This window comes from Polyodon spathula, chromosome 13 (genome assembly GCF_017654505.1).
Source record: "Polyodon spathula isolate WHYD16114869_AA chromosome 13, ASM1765450v1, whole genome shotgun sequence".
Classification (NCBI taxonomy): Eukaryota; Metazoa; Chordata; class Actinopteri; order Acipenseriformes; family Polyodontidae; genus Polyodon; species Polyodon spathula.
In genome coordinates, this window is record NC_054546.1 from 8,507,844 (window position 1) to 8,526,986 (window position 19,143).

The 19,143-nt window shown below is 39.7% G+C and overlaps 1 protein-coding gene across 2 annotated transcripts in view; it reads right to left on the reverse strand.

Moving 5' to 3' along the window:
• The window catches only part of LOC121325173 (inactive heparanase-2-like), a 63,489-nt gene that overhangs the window by 13,479 nt on the left and 30,867 nt on the right, over positions 1 to 19,143 (reverse strand). For both annotated transcript variants that reach the window (XM_041267491.1, XM_041267492.1), the window contains exons 4-9: positions 14,763 to 14,936; positions 14,164 to 14,338; positions 9,832 to 9,879; positions 7,429 to 7,522; positions 5,252 to 5,358; positions 4,857 to 4,971 (exon numbers count right to left, since the gene is read on the reverse strand). In XM_041267491.1, the coding sequence (XP_041123425.1) occupies positions 4,857 to 4,971; positions 5,252 to 5,358; positions 7,429 to 7,522; positions 9,832 to 9,879; positions 14,164 to 14,338; positions 14,763 to 14,936 (713 nt within the window). The remainder of the gene's footprint in view (positions 1 to 4,856; positions 4,972 to 5,251; positions 5,359 to 7,428; positions 7,523 to 9,831; positions 9,880 to 14,163; positions 14,339 to 14,762; positions 14,937 to 19,143) is intronic.

Sequence of the window (19,143 nt, forward strand, 5' to 3'; positions counted from 1 at the left end):
GCTTCTTTTTAAAAGCACCTTTTTAGCTAATTTACAGCTTAATAGTGTTTATGGATTCTGGTATAAAATAAAGCTGGTTATTGGGAAGAGAAGGGACCTGGCCACCCAAAGCTGGGTGGTAACCCTTTTAGACTTACAGTCCCAGGCTACCAAAAAAAGCATTTGAGCTTTATAACAAATGCCACCACAACTATTACTACTTAATAATGCTTTCACAGCCATTAGGTTATAAAGTCGTCTGTTGTTAAAAATGTCTCTTGTGTTTATACTGTGGCTTTGGTGTCACCCCAGATCACACTGATATCCCAAAATAACAGTGACAGCTTTAACTAATAGACCTTGAAAAAGGTCTCAGAGTCTCGTAACTCTTACCGCTAGGCCGCACTACCTTATAGCTGGTTTCAGACACCATTTCAGGTAGGCGTGATGGCTATGGAGGAAATGTTGCTTGTAGCAATACATACCTATATAAAAATACTGACAATGCTGATAACTGCCAGCCTCACAACATCTGGCTTTAATGGCATATGAGCACAAGACTCCAGATGCATCTCCTTTGCTGCCAAGTTACACAGAGCTTCAATCAAAGAACAAAACCTGGATGCAGTGAAGGCAGGTGCAAAGGGGTTGGGGGATTGGCACTTTTGTAGCTAAACTCAGCTCTCCAACTCAATTCCACACACCCATCACAAGCACAAGACAACTCAGTTTTCATCTTGCTATTGACCTCAAAAGTAATTGGAATTAAAATAATACTAACTTAATTCCAGAACTGCAATACACTGCTACTAACCAAAATGCTTGTCTACTGAACTTACCAGCCCTCCAACTCTCCCATCATGTTCTGTAACGTCTACAAAATCTCTCCATTTCCTGGTCTCCACCACTGTCACTGCATCCTCACGCACACTGAAATACTGTAAATACTGGAGCAATGCTCAACCCTAATGAACAGCAGCGTGCTTCTTTCTCACTCATGCAGACCTTCGAAGCAGGACTAGTGTTAGCAGAGTAGGGGAGGGTGGTGAGGCTGTCCTTTGTTTCAGGCTGCAGGGTTTGGAGTTCTTGTTAAATTTCCAAATCCTTGCAAAGACTCCTCTCATGAGTCCCAGATCAAAGCAAAAACAGAAAAAAATGTCTTTATTAAATAAAAGTTTATAGTCTGCAGGCCTCTGTAATTGGGGGCACGTATAAAAGTAATGTGAAAATGTGCTGAGAATATTTACAGGGTGAGGCAATGCTATAAATGTTGCCTTTATGGCCAGGGAAAAGGAGATCTTTTTCTTACAGGAATGTTGAGATTATATATAATAGGTATCCTGAATCAATCCTGTTTATGCTGTGCAACATCTAGTCATTGCTTTCAGAACAAGATAACGAATGAGATTCAGCAACAACTAATGTTGTTATGAAATGATACAAATTTTGAATTAAATTTTTTTTGTTTTTTTTTAAACAAAATTTATGAACTAGGGCAAAGACCTGTCCTGTGGAATGCAGAAAGTCTGCAAGAATATTAACAGAAATATGGGAGTTGGCTTTGTATTCCTTTGAAGGTATTTGAGAGTTTGCAGTCTGTCATCTTTTGTTTGCATTCCATGAAAAGCGATGTCACTGGGGTGTGAATGTCACTGTGTTATTTAACTGCCTATGCATGTGTCATGGCTTCATATAACTGCATTAGATCCAGTTTATGAGAGCCATGACTTTATTATCGCTTTGTATACTCCCTCATTGGATTTTATAATGCAAAACAAATGGCCCGCCCACTCTGTACCCAATAAAAACTGGAATTTACTGCATATACTTTATTTACCTGTGTAAATCAATCCCTGCATCTCGATTTATCTGTAACACTGTTGCCTGCCTACAAGTTCATGAGTGCTGTCACCACCGGATAGAGACTTTACAGAAAATTCTGAACCACCTTAAAAAAAATCCAAAAGAAACAAATTTGTGGATTTTCAGGTGTTACATTCCCTTCATCGCATACAGGGAAGCATTTTGTTGTCACCCCGTTAATAAAAGAAGAAACACGTAGCTAGCTGAGCCGCTGGGTTTGGATTGTGGGGCCCGAGGCTCTGAGAGAGAGGGACTCGTCCTGACTGTTCTCTTCTCACGAGGGATTAAGGGGATGGAGCTGGGTTATAAATTTCTAGGCAGGCTGACAGGTTGAGGCTGTTGCGAATTCTCGCAGTGGGGAGCATGGCCGTTCACACAGATGCCCAACTATGTTAAAAGCATTGTGATCCTGGTAGGGGGCGATAGTTGTAGTGCAAAAACACCAGGCTTGCCAACTGCTGAACTGCTGGATACCAGGGAACAAACATCATCAGATCATCAAGTTTCGTAATACTTTTGAAATGTTTTTTTTTTTTTTTTTAAACCCTATGACACGTCAATAAAATCAGAAACACACTGTAATTATTTTTAGGAGCTTTGGTAAGGCTACAGTACGTCAAGTCCTTACACTACTCCAAATCACTTCTCCTGAAAATGACTTTGTACTCTAAATACAGATTGTCTACTGAAGTCTATTTAAAAAATTGGAGTCTAAAAAAAGCATAAAGATCAAATGAAGTCATCCTTCTATGGTGATTGATCCTACTAAATCGCTATATTTAAAAAAAAAAAAATTGCTTATTCTACAAAAATTATATAAAGTTAATGTTTTTTTGTTGGCTTTTTTGCTAGATATCCAGTATTTAAAACAGTTTTTAAAAGTCGTGTAGTGAATGATGACAATGTGGAACCTGACCAGGAGGCAGAGTGACCAGATCTTTAGAGCTTAGGCACTTAGAGGCTGGGAGAAGATGAAGAATTGCAGTACCAGGTTAGGATTACAGGACTGGGAAGCAGTCCTAGTGGTTAATGCTGAGGCGCACTTCACTGTAGCTGTCTAACAGTAAAGCGTGGTAAATCGTGGGGCTGCAGAGACTGGAATGGCTCCCTCCTGTGTGCAATGGAGGCTCGGGTTGCATGTCTCTCAGCAGCTGGCTGTTCCACATAGGGAGGACATGTGCAGAGGGGGGCTGACCTGGGCTGCCGACAAAGGGCTAATGTTTCACTCTGCAGTCAACACCATTAAACTGCTTTCATCTCAGCTAATAGCTCCCACGGGAAAATCGCAAGGTGCCAGAGGAGCCAAAAGGCTGGGCCAGGCTTCACTGTCAGGAGTTCTGAGATTCAGGGATGCTGTATGTTCTGTTTCACTCTGCTGTCAGGGCACTAACCTGCAGCATGCACTCTTTCACTTTGCTTTGTTAGGGCACTAACCTGCAGCATGCACTCTTTCACTTTGCTTTGTTAGGGCACTAACCTGCAGCATGCACTCTTTCACTTTGCTTTGTTAGGGCACTAACCTGCAGCATGCTCTCTTTCACTTTGCTTTGTTAGGGCACTAACATGCAGCATGCTCTCTTTCACTTTGCTTTGTTAGGGCACTAACCTGCAGCATGCTCTCTTTCACTGTGCTTTGTCAGGGCACTACCAGCTCCACCTGCAGAGTTCTAGCGCTTTCTGCTGGGAGGCTTTAGAATCAATGAAAACCAAATACTTCAGCAGATAGGACTGAGCGGAATATCACCCTTGAACCATAATGAGTACCTAGCGCTGTCACCCTTGAACCATGAGTACTAACACACTCTGTTCTCAATTCTTCAGCACCATCTTAACTTACAGTTGCCATTTGACTATTAAAAAAAAAAAAAACACCTTGCATGTCAAAAGTGAGGAAATCTCACAGAATTCAACTTTGCAAACTTCACAGGGGGTGGTGAAACAGTTCAGAATCACCAGAAATATTTGGTGACTGCATCAAACTGAACTTATTACATTACTACTGGTATTATCTGTGTACCTAGATTTTTCATTTTTTATTAAGCTGAGCAGGCATCTACCGGTAGGAGAAGGAACACTGAAAATAAACTTGAGATGGTCTGTGAGATTCATAATGAATATAGGAAGGTTCCAGGTGTATCTTTTTCTATGCCAAGTTAAACAGGACTTCAATCAATAAATAAAATGTCTGGATTTAGTAAAGGCAAGGTGTGAAGGGATTCTCCTTCCTCATATTCATATTTCTGTCAGACTTTCACTCTGAACCTTAATATTGAGCATTATTTCACTTTGCAACTGTTCAACCTAACAGCTTGAAGCATGCTCGTCTTTTACCCAAGGATAAGCATCCAAAATCGCACAGTTAGTCACGTCACTGAAGACATACAAACATGGCATTGATCTTTCAAACTGTAGTTCCTGGTCTTAAGTTAGTCATTACAGTGCCAGCTTTAAACATTTTGGCACATGGTTTCCCCTTTTCCCTTAATAAAAGTTAATTCATTAGGCTCTTTGTGGATATTGATCTCAAACTATTTGAGGATGAAAAATAATACCAAAACCGACAAGAAGAGCACAGTGAGGACAACAACTACGTGGCGACCTAATTCAAGCATTCAAAATTCTAAAAGGTATTGACAGTGTCGACCCAAGGGACTTTTTCAGCCTGAAAAAAGAAACAAGGACCAGGGGTCACAAATGGAGTTTAGAAAAAGGGGCATTCAGAACAGAAAATAGGAGACACTTTTTTACACAGAGAATTGTGAGGGTCTGGAATCAACTCCCCAGTAATGTTGTTGAAGCTGACACCCTGGGATCCTTCAAGAAGCTGCTTGATGAGATTTTGGGATCAATAAGCTACTAACAACCAAACGAGCAAGATGGGCCGAATGGCCTCCTCTCGTTTGTAAACTTTCTTATGTTCTTATGTTCTAACTGATCAGTGTTCTGTATTTCAAAAAGACTTGAGCAATCGCAGACTGGAATTCATACACTGATATTGATGCTCTGAAACTCACAGGTAAAGGGTTGAAATTCTGGTCCACCAAGTGATTGTACCCATAATCGAAAAAAGAGTGCCGTATGACAACGTCAATTCCTTGCATTGCAGACAATCCCAGTGTATTTAGCCACCTGGAAAATATGAGGGTGGGGCGGGGTGACGGGGGAGGAAGAGAGAGACAACTTCAATGTTAAAACTTTAAAAAGCTAATTGCAAAATTACCTCGTAAATGGTAAACAGCTTATGGCTGGTGTGTTAGCCTATTGCAGTCACTCACTTCACCTTGCTCAAGCTGATAGTTGCTTCAATGCACTGAAAGCACTCTATAGGGGCTACAATTAAAATGCTGTACTCTGGCAGAGACAGGGAGGCAGTCCAGTATAACAGTTTGTTTAGACAGGGAATACTCACAGGAAGCCGGCTGCGTAAGTGTCTGATAGGTTGTTGGTGCCCCCGGTCCAGGCTGGCCCGACTCCACCAAGCCACACCTTCTTACCCGGGGCATGAGTCTTCACAGCCTGTGGGCAATGACAGGAGGGAGGGACGGAACATTAAAATAGTATTACTGCTCCAGTGAAATATTCTCCCACATCTCCAGTTCTTTGTGGTTCTTCCACTGTGTGGTGCTAAGAGATGCTGGTTGTGGTTGAAGACCCCTGGCTGGAAATGGGCTTTTGATAACACACAGCTGGAAGGCAAGGTTGACTTGCACTGGCTAACCAGTAGCACCACAAGGCCACATCTACAACTCGGGAGAATTTACAACTTTTTTTATGGTACTACCTACCTTTTTTATTACCCAAGTGGCAACATGCAATGTCCTTCTAAAGCTCACAAATGAACTACTGATTCTGGCCCGTGGCTTGCTTTCTAGAGTTTAAGTTGGCTCAGTAGTACCATGCCAAATAGGATACCACTCCTGCGGTTGTGTTTTAAGAAGTTTGATGCCATTATGGTTATTAATATGATAATTTGGGTTTCCGCCAATACATAATGCACATACTGTAAAAGTCCTATAACATTAATAAATTGGCGATATGGTAAACTGATCAGTACGCAGTGGAAATGTCACTTTTTTGGGATACCACCATTTTACTGGGGAATAATTTTATCTGCAGGGGTTTGTCAAGCACTGTGTCACCCTCACTCAATCCGTATTCTGTCTTGTGTCCACTCCTGGTTGTAGTACAATGTTGTCCCTTGTCCCTCATGCTTTGATGTATGCAGGCTAAACCATGAGTGTATTCGAGTTATCAATTACATTTACAATACCAAAAATCTGAAAATGCACGCAATCAGATGTTGAACTAGACAAGATACTGCAGTATTGACATCTGTAATAGCACACTGATGAAGGCATGGAACTTTTGTCTGCTTGAGTTAGTTTCTTCTAAATTCTACCTAATCAGAACCAAAAGGAAAAGCACCTGTGCTGTACTAAAACATTTAAAAACATTCTTACATGTTTTTTTTTTAAAACCCTAAAGTAGTACAGCACATTCACATTCTTCATATTCAAAACCAAAAATATAAAAAGGAAATCCCATTTTATGCTTTCACTAAATGTTTGGCACAATCACCTACCTCCCATAACTCACTGAAGTAACAGTTTATTATTGAGCGATGTAGCTGCACACCAAAAGAGTGTAACACAGATTTATGATCAACTTGCCCATAAGGTGTGCCAAAATCACCTACTAATTTGTAGTTTGCCAATGTGGCATGGTTTGCAGTATTGTAATTTTTACTGTGCCAAAAGGTAATGCACATTTAGCCTGTCGAAAGATCAAAACAGCCACTATGGCCTATTGGCACACTCCCCTCGATCTCTCTCATGTGCGGAGAATAGAATATACGTATTGTAACCAATTAATCCTGAAGCATTCCACACAAAGGACGCTTTTTGTGTGCATTCAGGAGTTTCAATCCCAAAGATTGCAAGGAGACCTACAGTATCCCGAGGCTGAACTGGAAAGATGTTCCTCCTTGTCAAGTGGTTTCAATACCTTCCCTTTACTTATTTTCCATGTAAAAGGGATATTTTATATCATCTTCATATTGACAGTGTGTCATTTCCTAGCATTCTCTATTGCTGTCCTCTGTTGTTTAAAACAAACTAGTCCATCAGAAAAGTCTGTTGACAAGCAATTGGTTGGATTATCCTAACAGCTGTGATTTCCGTCCCCTCAATAATTGTGATTTTGTATAGATTTTGCATGCTAACTTCCAATTGCCACAGTTACATCAGTGGCACACCCCTAGTGGTCAATTGTGAAATAACCTCACTTTAGAAATTCAGCCTTTAGCAGTGTTTTCAGAAGGACATTAGTTTATAAGCCTGGTGAATAAGCAGAAACAACAATCAAGAATTCTAGAAAACACATTCTCCATTATATATAGTATAATGGATGGATGGTGATAAGAACTTGAACACAATAAAGTTGAAATTTTCATTTCCTTAACAAACTGTAGAGGTATCTGCCTAAAACCTTTAACACACTTATCATATCACTACAAATATTTCAGACACTGTGATTTATATCTTAAAAGTGTATTTGCCCCCCTTATCCACCCCCTGCTCAGATCACCTTCAGCACTTTGGAGATCTGCTCTGTAAGAGTGTCCAGCAGACGAGTCTTCATGAAATCAGCAACCTTGGCAACCCGCCCGTCAATGTCATAACTGTGGAAGACAGAGATCATTACCAATCAGAACACATCTATTAGATCATAAAGGGACTATGTCTGGGGCTTGAATTTCTCTGTATACATGTATTGTCAGTGGGGGTCTAACTTATTTATAGTGAATCAGAAAGCCCTGTAAGGATTAGTCCTGCAAGTCTTTCTGATCCGTTTGAAAAAACAAGCCCTCTGGCTCCTCTTTTGGAATTGTGTGCAGATCAGTTACATGCAGCATGATTGACACCTATCTTGCGTGCACTCAGCAGCATTTTATAACTCAGCCTATTAGTCAGGCAGTGTTTAATGCAGATGATCAGCCACTGAGAATACATTTAAAGTTCTCTTATTAAGCAGCCTCTGAAACTGGCACATGGAAAAGGTTTCATTTTGGGCAACCATTGAAAGGCTGAAGCCCTAGGCTCTCTTGCCATGCTTGTTTTCTTTAATATAGTTATCATTTAAATATCTTCGGCATCTTAGTCTGCATTTATTTCCACAAGATCAATTAGGATTCAAACAGAACTATTTCAATTTGACTAATCTCACAATTTTTCAACATATTCATATCTTGCATGTTTTTTTTTTTAATATCAGGTGGAATAAAGGTCATTGATTATAGAGGACTTCCAAGAAAGACCCACATGTCCTTCATAGTTTACACAGATTAGATTTAAGATTCTAAATATCCTTTCCCATTATCCAGCGAATAAAAGCTGCAAGTGTGCATTTTTTCTAATGTTCTGTGAGTTTGTACTAGCGTCCTGCTATTAGGACTCCTATTTCACTAAGCTTGCTGATTCTGAGCTGCCTCTGCTTGGAATGTCTTTCTGACTCTTCTGAAGTTCGAGTTCATTTTGAAACTATGTCATCGGGCCAGTCCAAGATAGAGTGTTATTACAGCTGGGGCTCTTTAATGAATGAAATGACTCTACAAATAACCTTATCTGTCCTGTATAATAAACTTCCACTCTTGTTGGTTTCTGTGTTGCCTGTTTGTGGAATATATTGTAATCCAAAAGGAGATTCTTTTAAAAAGTAATTTGCTTCATAAACATCTGTTTGAGCATTACTTTTGACAGATATGTGATCATATTTTTGGCACCCCTATCATCCAGATTGTATAATAATGTTAAGTAATCCAAGAAGGTCAAGTTATATTTTTACATGGACCGTGTCCTTTGCTAAAACATACTGTGTGCTAATGGCTCTCATCACCGGCGAATCTCAGAATGAGACATAGCTTGTTGCTCTTAGCTGGTTAAGCTGGATCTTACTTCCAATAGCTGTGTCCCCTCAGAATTATGCAATTATCTCGGTTGGATAGTTTTCATATGAAGCTGTTGCTTTGAAAATGTCCTGTTTCTGTCACATATTACTGTCGTGAGGAGTAGAAGATGAGACAAGTGCAGCAAATAGCAAAGGATTCAGATTAATTAAATGAACATTTTGGCATCTAATCCTTTAACCCCATGAATATTTATAAGGACCGGGCCAGCTTGTAAAGGGTTTTTTTCCTGTGTTTTAATTCTGCCCCATTTGTTCCACAGGACAGCACAGAACTGAACCCACAAGCCCTGTCTCCCTGCAACAGGATTTGAGTGGAGCAATTCTGCACAGACCATTGCAGCTAATAAAGTTCATAAACACAGGTTAAGGATTATAGATAATGAGATAATAGCATCATTAACACCAGGTGCTTAACTAATCCCTCAAGCAATGCAATACCAGATGTAAACCCCCCCCCCCCCCCCCCCCCCCCCCCCCCCCCCCCCCCCCCCCCAAAAAAAAAATAAATAAATAAATAAATAAAATAAAAAAAGTCACCTCTTGCTCCTGGTCTGTTAAGGATTAATACACACGCTCATTTCAGCATCTAGAATTAGGTGACGCTTCTGATTAACTCTGAATTACGTATGTCTCCTGTAAGGTGATTATGTGGTACAGTAACTTCCTAACCACTAGCTCTGACAGCCTAGTTTCAAATCATCTTCAAATCACAGTTCAAATAAACTTGCTTATCTGGTTTTAGCCCTCAGAACAAGCTGTGGAAATGCACATTATGATTATGTATTTAGGGGAAGCTTTTGTTTAAATGCCTCATACCAAACCTCAGAATTGTTTCTATAAGCTTCTTCTGAATAATTTACAGAAATGTATATCAGATCCCTTTGAAAAGATTACTGTGTGAGAACACACTGCACTATTGTTTATTAAAATATGCTAGTCACAACTCCCTCCAGCATATGAATGCATGCTACTTTTAAAATATTGCATTAAAAGGAACAAATAAGACAAATGCAGAATACCTACTGTTGCCATGTAACTGCATCTACAGCAGAGCCTGCAGTCTTCATGAACCTGACAAGGAAATGAAAAAGAGGTTATATTTTGAATGATATTTAAAGGAGTAGATGCAGAGTTCATCTTATTTGGGGCTGATAGATTCCAAATTCCAAACAAATTGCCATCTCAAAAGGGACTGATTTGAAATGCTTTCCTAGTGGCAGACAGAAACTATATATTATTTTTTGTTGGAAATCTAAACCCCAGACTCCATCTGCTGGTACCAGCACTGCCAAATTATCAGGTGTTTATTCTCTGTGACAACACAGACACTAAAACCTAATAATACTACTTGCTGTATAATTCTAAGAGAGAGAGAGAGAGAGAGAGAGAGAGAGAGAGAGAGAGAGAGAGAGAGAGAGAGAGAGAGAGAGAGATGTTATTCACCAAGGTGTTAGGATCACATCCCAGACAGGCATGGCAGAAATTTCCTAATTTGGAAAATATTTCCAGGAAAGGCTCTAGAAATACTCTTCCATTTATCAGCTCACACCCATGGACCCACAGCTTATAATTAAACACTCACTGATATCTGGTCAACCATCAGCCATGTTAGGGCCCGAGCCTTCCTAAATCAGCCTGTCCACTCCCTCTCTCGCTTGTCTTGTGTTTATGTTCACTCTGTCTTTTTTGCTATTAATCATAAACTGGTAGCAGCAAGTGGTGGCATCAGCATTTTATAAAAGATTCAGTTCTAAACATTTGTGGTCACCCGTCAAGATGTGCTCCATACCAAACCCACAGAGGGGCAAGAGGGGCAGGCAGCTGTGTAACTGTAAGAGTGTTGGACAGGGGCAGGGCTGTAACCATAAATCTGGCATCCCTGGAGATAACAAAAACTCAAATCTACTGATTTTCTGGAGCAAAATAATAAATATAATACAGCTGTAGTGAGCACTTATTGGAGGATTATTAGTAACTGCAAAATGTAGTTGGACTGCATTTTAGCTGGACTTCTGTTAATGGCAGGTTCTGTCATTATATTATCAGAGTGATTAAAAAGTACAGTAGGAGTTATCACTGAGGAAGCACAGGGCCTGTGATTATGCATTCGCTCCCCTTGTTGGATGGCAACCACTTGAATACTGTTTAAAACTACAGGTTACTAAACAGACCGACTAATCAAATACAAAAATCATAGAATTACATTTTGTGTATCTTATGTTTTACATAATACTTTATTATGCCTATAAAAGATAGACACATTTATATTGGTATCACAGTTTGCAAAACATTTAATTTCACTGTTTAATTAAAAATAAAGCATCAAAATATAAGAGTGAACAATTTACTGTTAAATGCAATACTTCCTTAAACCTGGGATTAATAAAAGTCCCAGAAACCTGGAGAAGCAGCTAATCACAATTTAAAATGGTACATTAACCGAAATGTCAAGTATTTACAAGGAAAACGATGTCTGTGCATTGTTCTGGTAACGCCTCAGAGTTAACATGTGGGCTAAATTATGCTTCTTTCGAGATCACAGACCCATAGCACTATAACTCAAAAACAAAGTTTAAAGACATTGCACTTAAACAAACACAACTCCAGTCTGTTAATTAGACTGTTAGAATAGTAACCTCCCTTCTTCAAGATTTAAATGGGTAAGAATGTTGGTATGTTTGCTGTAAAGTCAGGAGACACAGAGATGGGGCAGCATTTTGGCTTATGGCTGAAGCAGGTGCATTCTTACTGTCAGGCTGTGATCTATAGCCCCTGGCCGGCGATGGGAGAGCAGATGAGAGATTTACACAGGTGATTACTAATTGCAGAGCGTGCCTGTGATTAATGAAGGAGCTTTACTGGGCAGGAGCTCGGAATCACACACGCACACCCGCACCCACACACATGCATACGTGCAACTAAACAAGCCAAAACTCTCACTCAAGTTGACACACGGAGGCAAGTCTTAATCAGAGTCAACTGTGCCAGTGTTCCTCTCCCACATGAGGGCTGCAGTTCTCTCACTTCTTCTAAGCACTCCCCTCTAATTGTGCCTGAATAATGCCGTGGATATTTACTGCATTGTTTATTGTCCTGTCAGTGGTGTAGTCCTAAATTGGAAGGTAGGGGAGCACCACTAAAATAGCGTTTTCTTTCTCCATCTCTTCAGAATACTTTAGATTACACGTCAAAACGAAGCTCTCTGATAAATAGTATTGGATCTGTTCTGGCTTGACTACACCACTGCCTGTCATTACACCTGAGTGAAATGTTATAAAAAAAAAAGTTCACCACTTTCTGAGCTGCATTAGTCTGGGCTGACTTCACATTGTCTCTACAAAATGCCACCATTCTGCAGTTGATTAGAGCTTTAGTCAGTGAGTATCTGAAACATTTTATTTTCCCTAGTAACTCGTTTTGCTGTGGATACACTGTGTGCTGTGGTTGTAAGATTTGTGAGGTGTGAATGCAAACTGCTGCTCCATTTGGAGACCATTAGAAACAAAGGGTCATATTTTCAATGTGTTTTCTCCATTCTTCAATCAACTTTTTTGAAAAGGAGAAAAAATCATGTTAATGTGACCAAATGAAACACACTGCGAGTAAGTAAGAGGACTTTAAATATATAACTTAGTGGTTTGGTACTAGTTTTGTAAAAGTAGCGGGTGTTTTATGTTTTACCTCTTTCAAAAAATAGGAGTTCATTAAAAACTGGAGTAAACACTTTGAAAATATGGCCCGAGGTGTTTAATCTCAAGGGGTTTATTCAGGTAAATAGAGTTGTTCCTCATACTCAAGATCGCCTTTAAGCAGTATTTATTGACAGGTATTCAATAAATCCATTCATTAATGTGTTGATTTCAAAACAAGACAAGTTGTCCTCCCTCATTGTTTACAACTGAGTACTAATCAGTGACAATTAAATTCTGCACCGAGTGTCTCATTCTGGACGCTGACATTCTTACTGCTGCACTGGTGGACAAAAGACGTGAACTGACAATGAAAAGTACAAGAACTAGCTACATTCTCCATAAGTGCTTCTCTTTACAGCTCCACAAACCCAGCTGACACAAAAAGCTGGCCTTATCTTCAGTCAGTTGTAGCCCTCTCACCATTGTGAGGTGGTTTTGTGATGTGAAGATGGGAGCTAGGCTAAGACCACAGAACTCTGATCACTTCGAACCCAGCCCTCCAAATGTGAAAGACATGAAAGGGTAGCCTTGACTGTTTACTCCCCCTTGAATTAATACTTCACTACAAATCCCCATGTCTACAGATTATAGGCACTCAATTTGCCTGGACATTTCTCATTGAGGGAGCACAGGATACAGCTCAGGAAATGCCCGATTTATATGGCAATGCCACTTTGGAAATATTGTTGAGCAACTACCTTGACATGTCTGTCATTACCTCTTAATAGGTTAAAGGGTTAATCCCTTATCTATCAACCTATTGACACAGCTAGAGTACAACACGTGTCCTAAGATCACTGCAAATTCTCAAGTAGTTATAACTTCAAAAGGACTATCACTTTGCCTTTACAGAATCTTGAGAATTTCGATTTTAAAAGACTTTAGTGTTGGCCTGTGAGCCCTTGTAAAAGCGATGTTACATTTCAGAGGGATGACTGTGGAGAAAAACAACTACTGCACATAAATAATTCGTTTCAACGGGCAGAGCCAATTAGAATCTCTGGAGTGAGATAAGGCTAAGCTATAGCTGGCTATGAGGTAGGAGACAGCACAGATCCTGTGCTTTCAGTCTGTGTGAAGCCCAGCACAGGTGGAAAATCGCACTTTCACGTTATTAATCAAGGGACACTTTATTTAGCTGACAGAGTGTTTAATCTGCAAGGTTCTCTCAGGATTAAGGGCTGGCTTGATGCAAGATAAACATTTCCTCTCAGGCGAGTGCTACCTAAAGCAGGAACAGCTCAGAGAGGCCCCCTGACAAACAAAGACTGCAGAAGCACCTGATTAGATAAGGACTGAAACTAGAGACTATACAGGATATGGTTTACAAAAAATGGTCATAAGACTAAAAACTGAGTTATAGTCTTATCTTGTTTAAACTTAACACAAAGGAACCACTGACTCTCTTTAGAAGTAGATGAACAGCACACAGGAATTTGCCAGGATGTATAATAGCAAAAAAAAAGTGATACATTAATGATACATTCCTTTCCAAGCAATGTTTTGCTCATCATACAATTACTTTTCAGAACTCTCTACACAGCAGAAGTTTTCATAATTCCCTATTGAAGTGTGATCAAACGCTGCGTTACCATTCTCTGTCAGCTGAGATCCAGTAACCAGAGTCCTCACACAGTGCCCCCCTGAGCCTCGCACCACTCACCTGTCCAACAGCAGTATGGCGGGCTTCCGGGGCTTGCCAATGTTGGGTCCGTAGAGGCTGGCGCGGTTGTTGTAGAAGCGCACTGACTGCAGAAGTTTCCGCAGCTGGAGGTAATCCCGAGCCAGCTGGCTGCCGTTTACAGTGCGCCCCACCATCGCCCGGTAGCTGTTGGGCTCTGCAGGGAGATTTGCACTTTAAAATAATTTAACAGTATATTCAGATGAAAACAGCTTATTTCCCGCAGCGTAATTCAAGAAGGCATGAAGAACAGAATTACAGAGAACATGACATCAGAAATGAATTAAGCAATGACTGTTACACACATTCTGGAGCTGGGTGATCCAGCAGCAATACTTGAAAGGCATAAGGCTCTTTATTAACTAATCGGAGGCAGAACAAAGTTCCAAGCAATTTCTGCTCTTTAAGACAATTTAATAGATATATATAATATTGTTTCTTTTGAAGCTTAGAGATGATGCCGAACTTCACCTTTTTTGAATTGATAGCAAAATGCAAGAATATTTTTACTTATGCAATTTCCCATCATTCCCTACCTCCCATCTCAACTCTATTCCCTGCCTGCTCCCTATAGCACTCACCGTTGCCCAGCTCCCAGGAGATGTTGTACTTCTTGCTAGCGCTGTACTTGAGGAGGCTCAGGGAGCTGGATCCATTCCAGGAGTTATCAGGGTTTCGGTGCAGGGCATTGAGCCCGAAAATGAGGTGCAGCCCGGCACAGTCGGCAAAGTTGTAGAGTTTGTCTAGAGACCTGGCTGGGAGAAAGCGATTTGCAGTTGTAACTTTGTTTCTTTAATCTTTTAGAAAGTCTTTCTTTGTATCTTTGGTAGGAGTTTGGGAATGGCTAGGGGTTGACAAAGCATGAATCTTATGTCTGCACAGACCTGGATTAGGGACCGTACATGATATAGGAAGGACAATGCTAGGGACAAAGCCCTCTGTCAATTTGCTGGCCAAAATAATTTAAGAATAAAATGTTTGCATAATGACCTGCATAATGAGAAAAGTGTGGAATGTTTATATTTTGACAAGCACTACTTTGCTGGTCACACGTGCAAAAAAAATGTGAACATTTTATTAAAATACACTTTACAATTTAATCACAATTTAAGATTAGGCTTTAATTTGTGTATACTGTAATATACACCATAATACATAAATATTTCATTGCAAAAAAATAAATAAATTAGAAGCTGTTTATACACTTAACTAGACACACAAAAGAAAGATTGAATGCTTTGCAAAATATAATTATTTATAATTACACCATGAACTTAATTTGCGATTTTTATTGCCTGTTGTATTTTCAGAGCTCTTGTAGTACCACGTTCACACTTGAATCCAGATTCCAGGAGAAACAAACTATACCATTTGAATCTGGTGATTTCAGAAAGACATTTTAGTGGTGGTGTCTCCAAATGTCATGGCTGTGGACCGTAAACTCATGATGGTATGAAGCCTGCAGTAATTGTCACTCTGAAAATAAAAGGTGCTTAACCTCCTCTCACCAGCGAGACCCGTGTTCTCACTTCCTAAAGCGTGGCAGAGGTGCTGTGGACAGCCAGGACCTCCTGCACTGCACTCTTTAAAGATTGCTTTGAAACTCTATATTTTAAGAGCGGAGCAAAAAACATAAATATTGCAATGCACTTTGACCCCATTTCTTGTTGTAAAAAAGCAACTCAGAAAGTGGTTCCAATTGGTGGCACTCTAAAATACCGAGGCCTACAAAATGCATGGGCTTGTAAAACCTGTCCGTCAAAACTTAATTCCTTTGTAATCCAACAATGATCTTACAGAGTCAGTCAAGGAAGTTTGGACTGTACCACTAGCTACATTTGAAACCAAACACTTGATAGATTTTTGAGACAATTCAGTGAGATTGTCCAATGTGCAGTAAAGGTTAAAAATAGTTTTTACATATCCGAGAAGGCTGTTACCATATAAGCCCTTGTTGAAAATATCAGATCTATAGGCTTCTCCTGTAAATTCTGCAAGGCACAAAAATAGCATGTTGAAAAAGGTGCAGTGTATCATATCTATATTTCTTAATACTGGTACTTGTATAATATTTTTGTTTTAAATTATATATTTGAAAGGAGGTATAACTTGATACATTGCTGTGCAAAAGTCTTCGACATGTTGGATTTTTCTAATCTGATGCATTATGTGCTGCAACAATTTACTCAAAGCCTCCACTGGTGTTTTCTACTATTATAACAGCCTTGACTTGCATAAAGAAGGAAAAACATTGAGTGAAATAGCTCACATCACTCGATTTTCAAGGTGTGGTATCCAAAGCATAATCAACAAGTTCAGAGAAACATCTGTAATTGACAAACCCAGGACTGGAAGACCCAAAAAGCTGTCTAACAAGGATGAACAATATTTGAAGATAATATCCTTAATAGAAATAAGCGTTGAATTGACAACAGAACTAGCAGAAGGCACAGGTGTCATTGTCCATCAAATCAACAGTCCATCAACAGCATCTTTGACCATTGTTCCATAGTCCAATTTTTGTGTTCTTGTGCATATTTAGGCATTTAGTCTTGTTCCTCTTTCTTAACAGAGGTATTCTTACTGCAACACATCCTTTAAGTCCTGATTTCAAGAGTGACCTTTGAACTGTTGAAACCACAGTCCTGGGTTTGTCAATTACTGATGATGTTTCTCTGTCATTGTTGATTATGCTTCGGATACCACACCTTGAAAATCGAGTGATGTGAGCTACTTCACTCAATGTTTTTCCTTCTTTATGCAAGTCAAGGTTAAAGTAATATACATATATAAGTACTGTGATCGAGCTGCACTCTCTCACATTTGTTGCCCCTTTAAAAATAGACCCAGGACACACCGACTGGACGTTTAACACTTGGTGCACTTTTAATATTTACAAAAATAAATAAAAAGAAAATAAACACCTAGCTCTTTTTCGAGCACTAACTAAAACATAAACGGGAACCTAAACTAATTACCAGACAGCTAGGCTGTTTACCGGCTGAAAGACAAACAAAACACACAGTGTTACACATCGTACCGTTCAGGACTACGACACACAGTCTGCCTCCTCACACACCAGCCCCGAAGAGACGGGCTGCTTCCTTTAAATAACCTGCACCCGGCTCTAATTTACAATGATAGCCAGGTGCAGGGGATAATTAATAATAAAACAACAATACAATTATAATTAAACAATTAAACAAACAATAAACTCACATTTTTTATACCGGGAGGATTTTAACCCCCTCCCTGCTGTGTTACAGAACTTCAGAGTATACTTTTCTTTTATAATGCTTTTCTAATATATTATTAAGCTGGTACTCAGTCCGTAGATAAATGCATAACTCCATCTTACTGGGTTTTTGGGAACATTATACAAAGCAAACAAAATGAATGAGTTTCTCTAGTAATTATAACAGAATTCTTTCATTTTATTAGACCAATCAAGTTCCCTGTTACCTTTAAAAGATTCGAGGCTTCATAAGAATGGGACATGATATATACGTGGAATCCGTCAATCTGTTCAGTTTCACCAGCCAGAAAAAAATCTCTCAATTTGAAAAATCTCATTTTAAAAGTCCTGGGAATAATAACCTATCAATTTATCACCTCCCTTTGGGATCCTGTACTCAACATACATCTCAATGTTTTTGGCATTACAAGGCAAAAGCTTTAAAACATTGCCATTTAGTTCCCCCAGATGTCACCAGCCCTTGATGTATATGCCTGTAAAGGACAGGAGGCCAACTGTGTTTTCGATAACACTCTAAGTCCACAGTCGCTCAGCTCTGCTTCTCAACAATATAATATACTGCAGCCCTCAGCTCACCAGTACCGCCTCTCTCTATAGTTACAGTACCATTTCAATATATATATATATTCAAACACAGGCTCCCTTGTACAACATATCGAAACGTTGGGCAGCTGGCTGTTTGAGCTAATATATATATATATATATATATATATATATATATATATATATATATATATATATATATATATATATATATATATATATAAATACAAATAGAATTGTATCAAAGGGAGTGTTGAAGGGAAACAGGGCCTTGGTGTCAGAGCGCTGGATAGAGTAGGTCCAGGTGTAGTGGAAGGGTGAGTGATTCCAGACCTCCAGACACACCTCAATCCATTGTCCCAGGAGTCTCTCTGCACTTGAGCTTCCAGATGAGCACACACCTGTGCACCAGACAATCATAGAAGGGCTTAAAAGAGCAGGGCCTTGTGTAGTTCAACCTTTAGTGATAACCAAGGCTGTACAATCGCATTAGCATTCACAACGCTATCATTATCATTTCAAATACTCTGTACCAGGTACAGTGAGTACCAGGAAGCAACAGCTCAGCCACGCTTCAATTAATTGTTATGCACTTGAAAAATCAATAAATCTGTAAAAATATCAAGCAAGCAAGGGGATGAGTGGTTTGTTTTGATGTGCTCAGCTCTGAGGTAGAAGTGGTAGAAAGCCCAGCTGCTTCCTTGTTGTTTGATCTGATAAATCCATCAAGTGTCCAGTTTCAACATCATCTGTTGTTTGATAATACAGAATTGAACTGTACTCAATGGAGATTTGGTCACACCCAACATGCTTAATTGGAAGGGTCTGCTTGGTGAAGTCAGCTTGGGTAAGCTTAGCTACCTGTTTTACTCCTCTGTTGGTCTTTGTGGCACCAGGCTAGGCATCACTTTCTCTAACAGGCAGTTGACTGGATTTCATCAGCAGCAACTCAGAGCCAATGTGTTAGAACTGCTAGTGATACCAATGCTGGCCTCATTGTGACTTCAATCCAACAGGCTGACTCCAAGCAGCTACACATGGGAACTGCTGAGAGCCACGTGCAGTAGCCGAGTAATGCCCCAGAACATTCAAATATCAGTATAAAAACCACTGTGGTTTTATTTAAAAGCAAAACTCGACGAACAAGTACACCACAGTAAGTG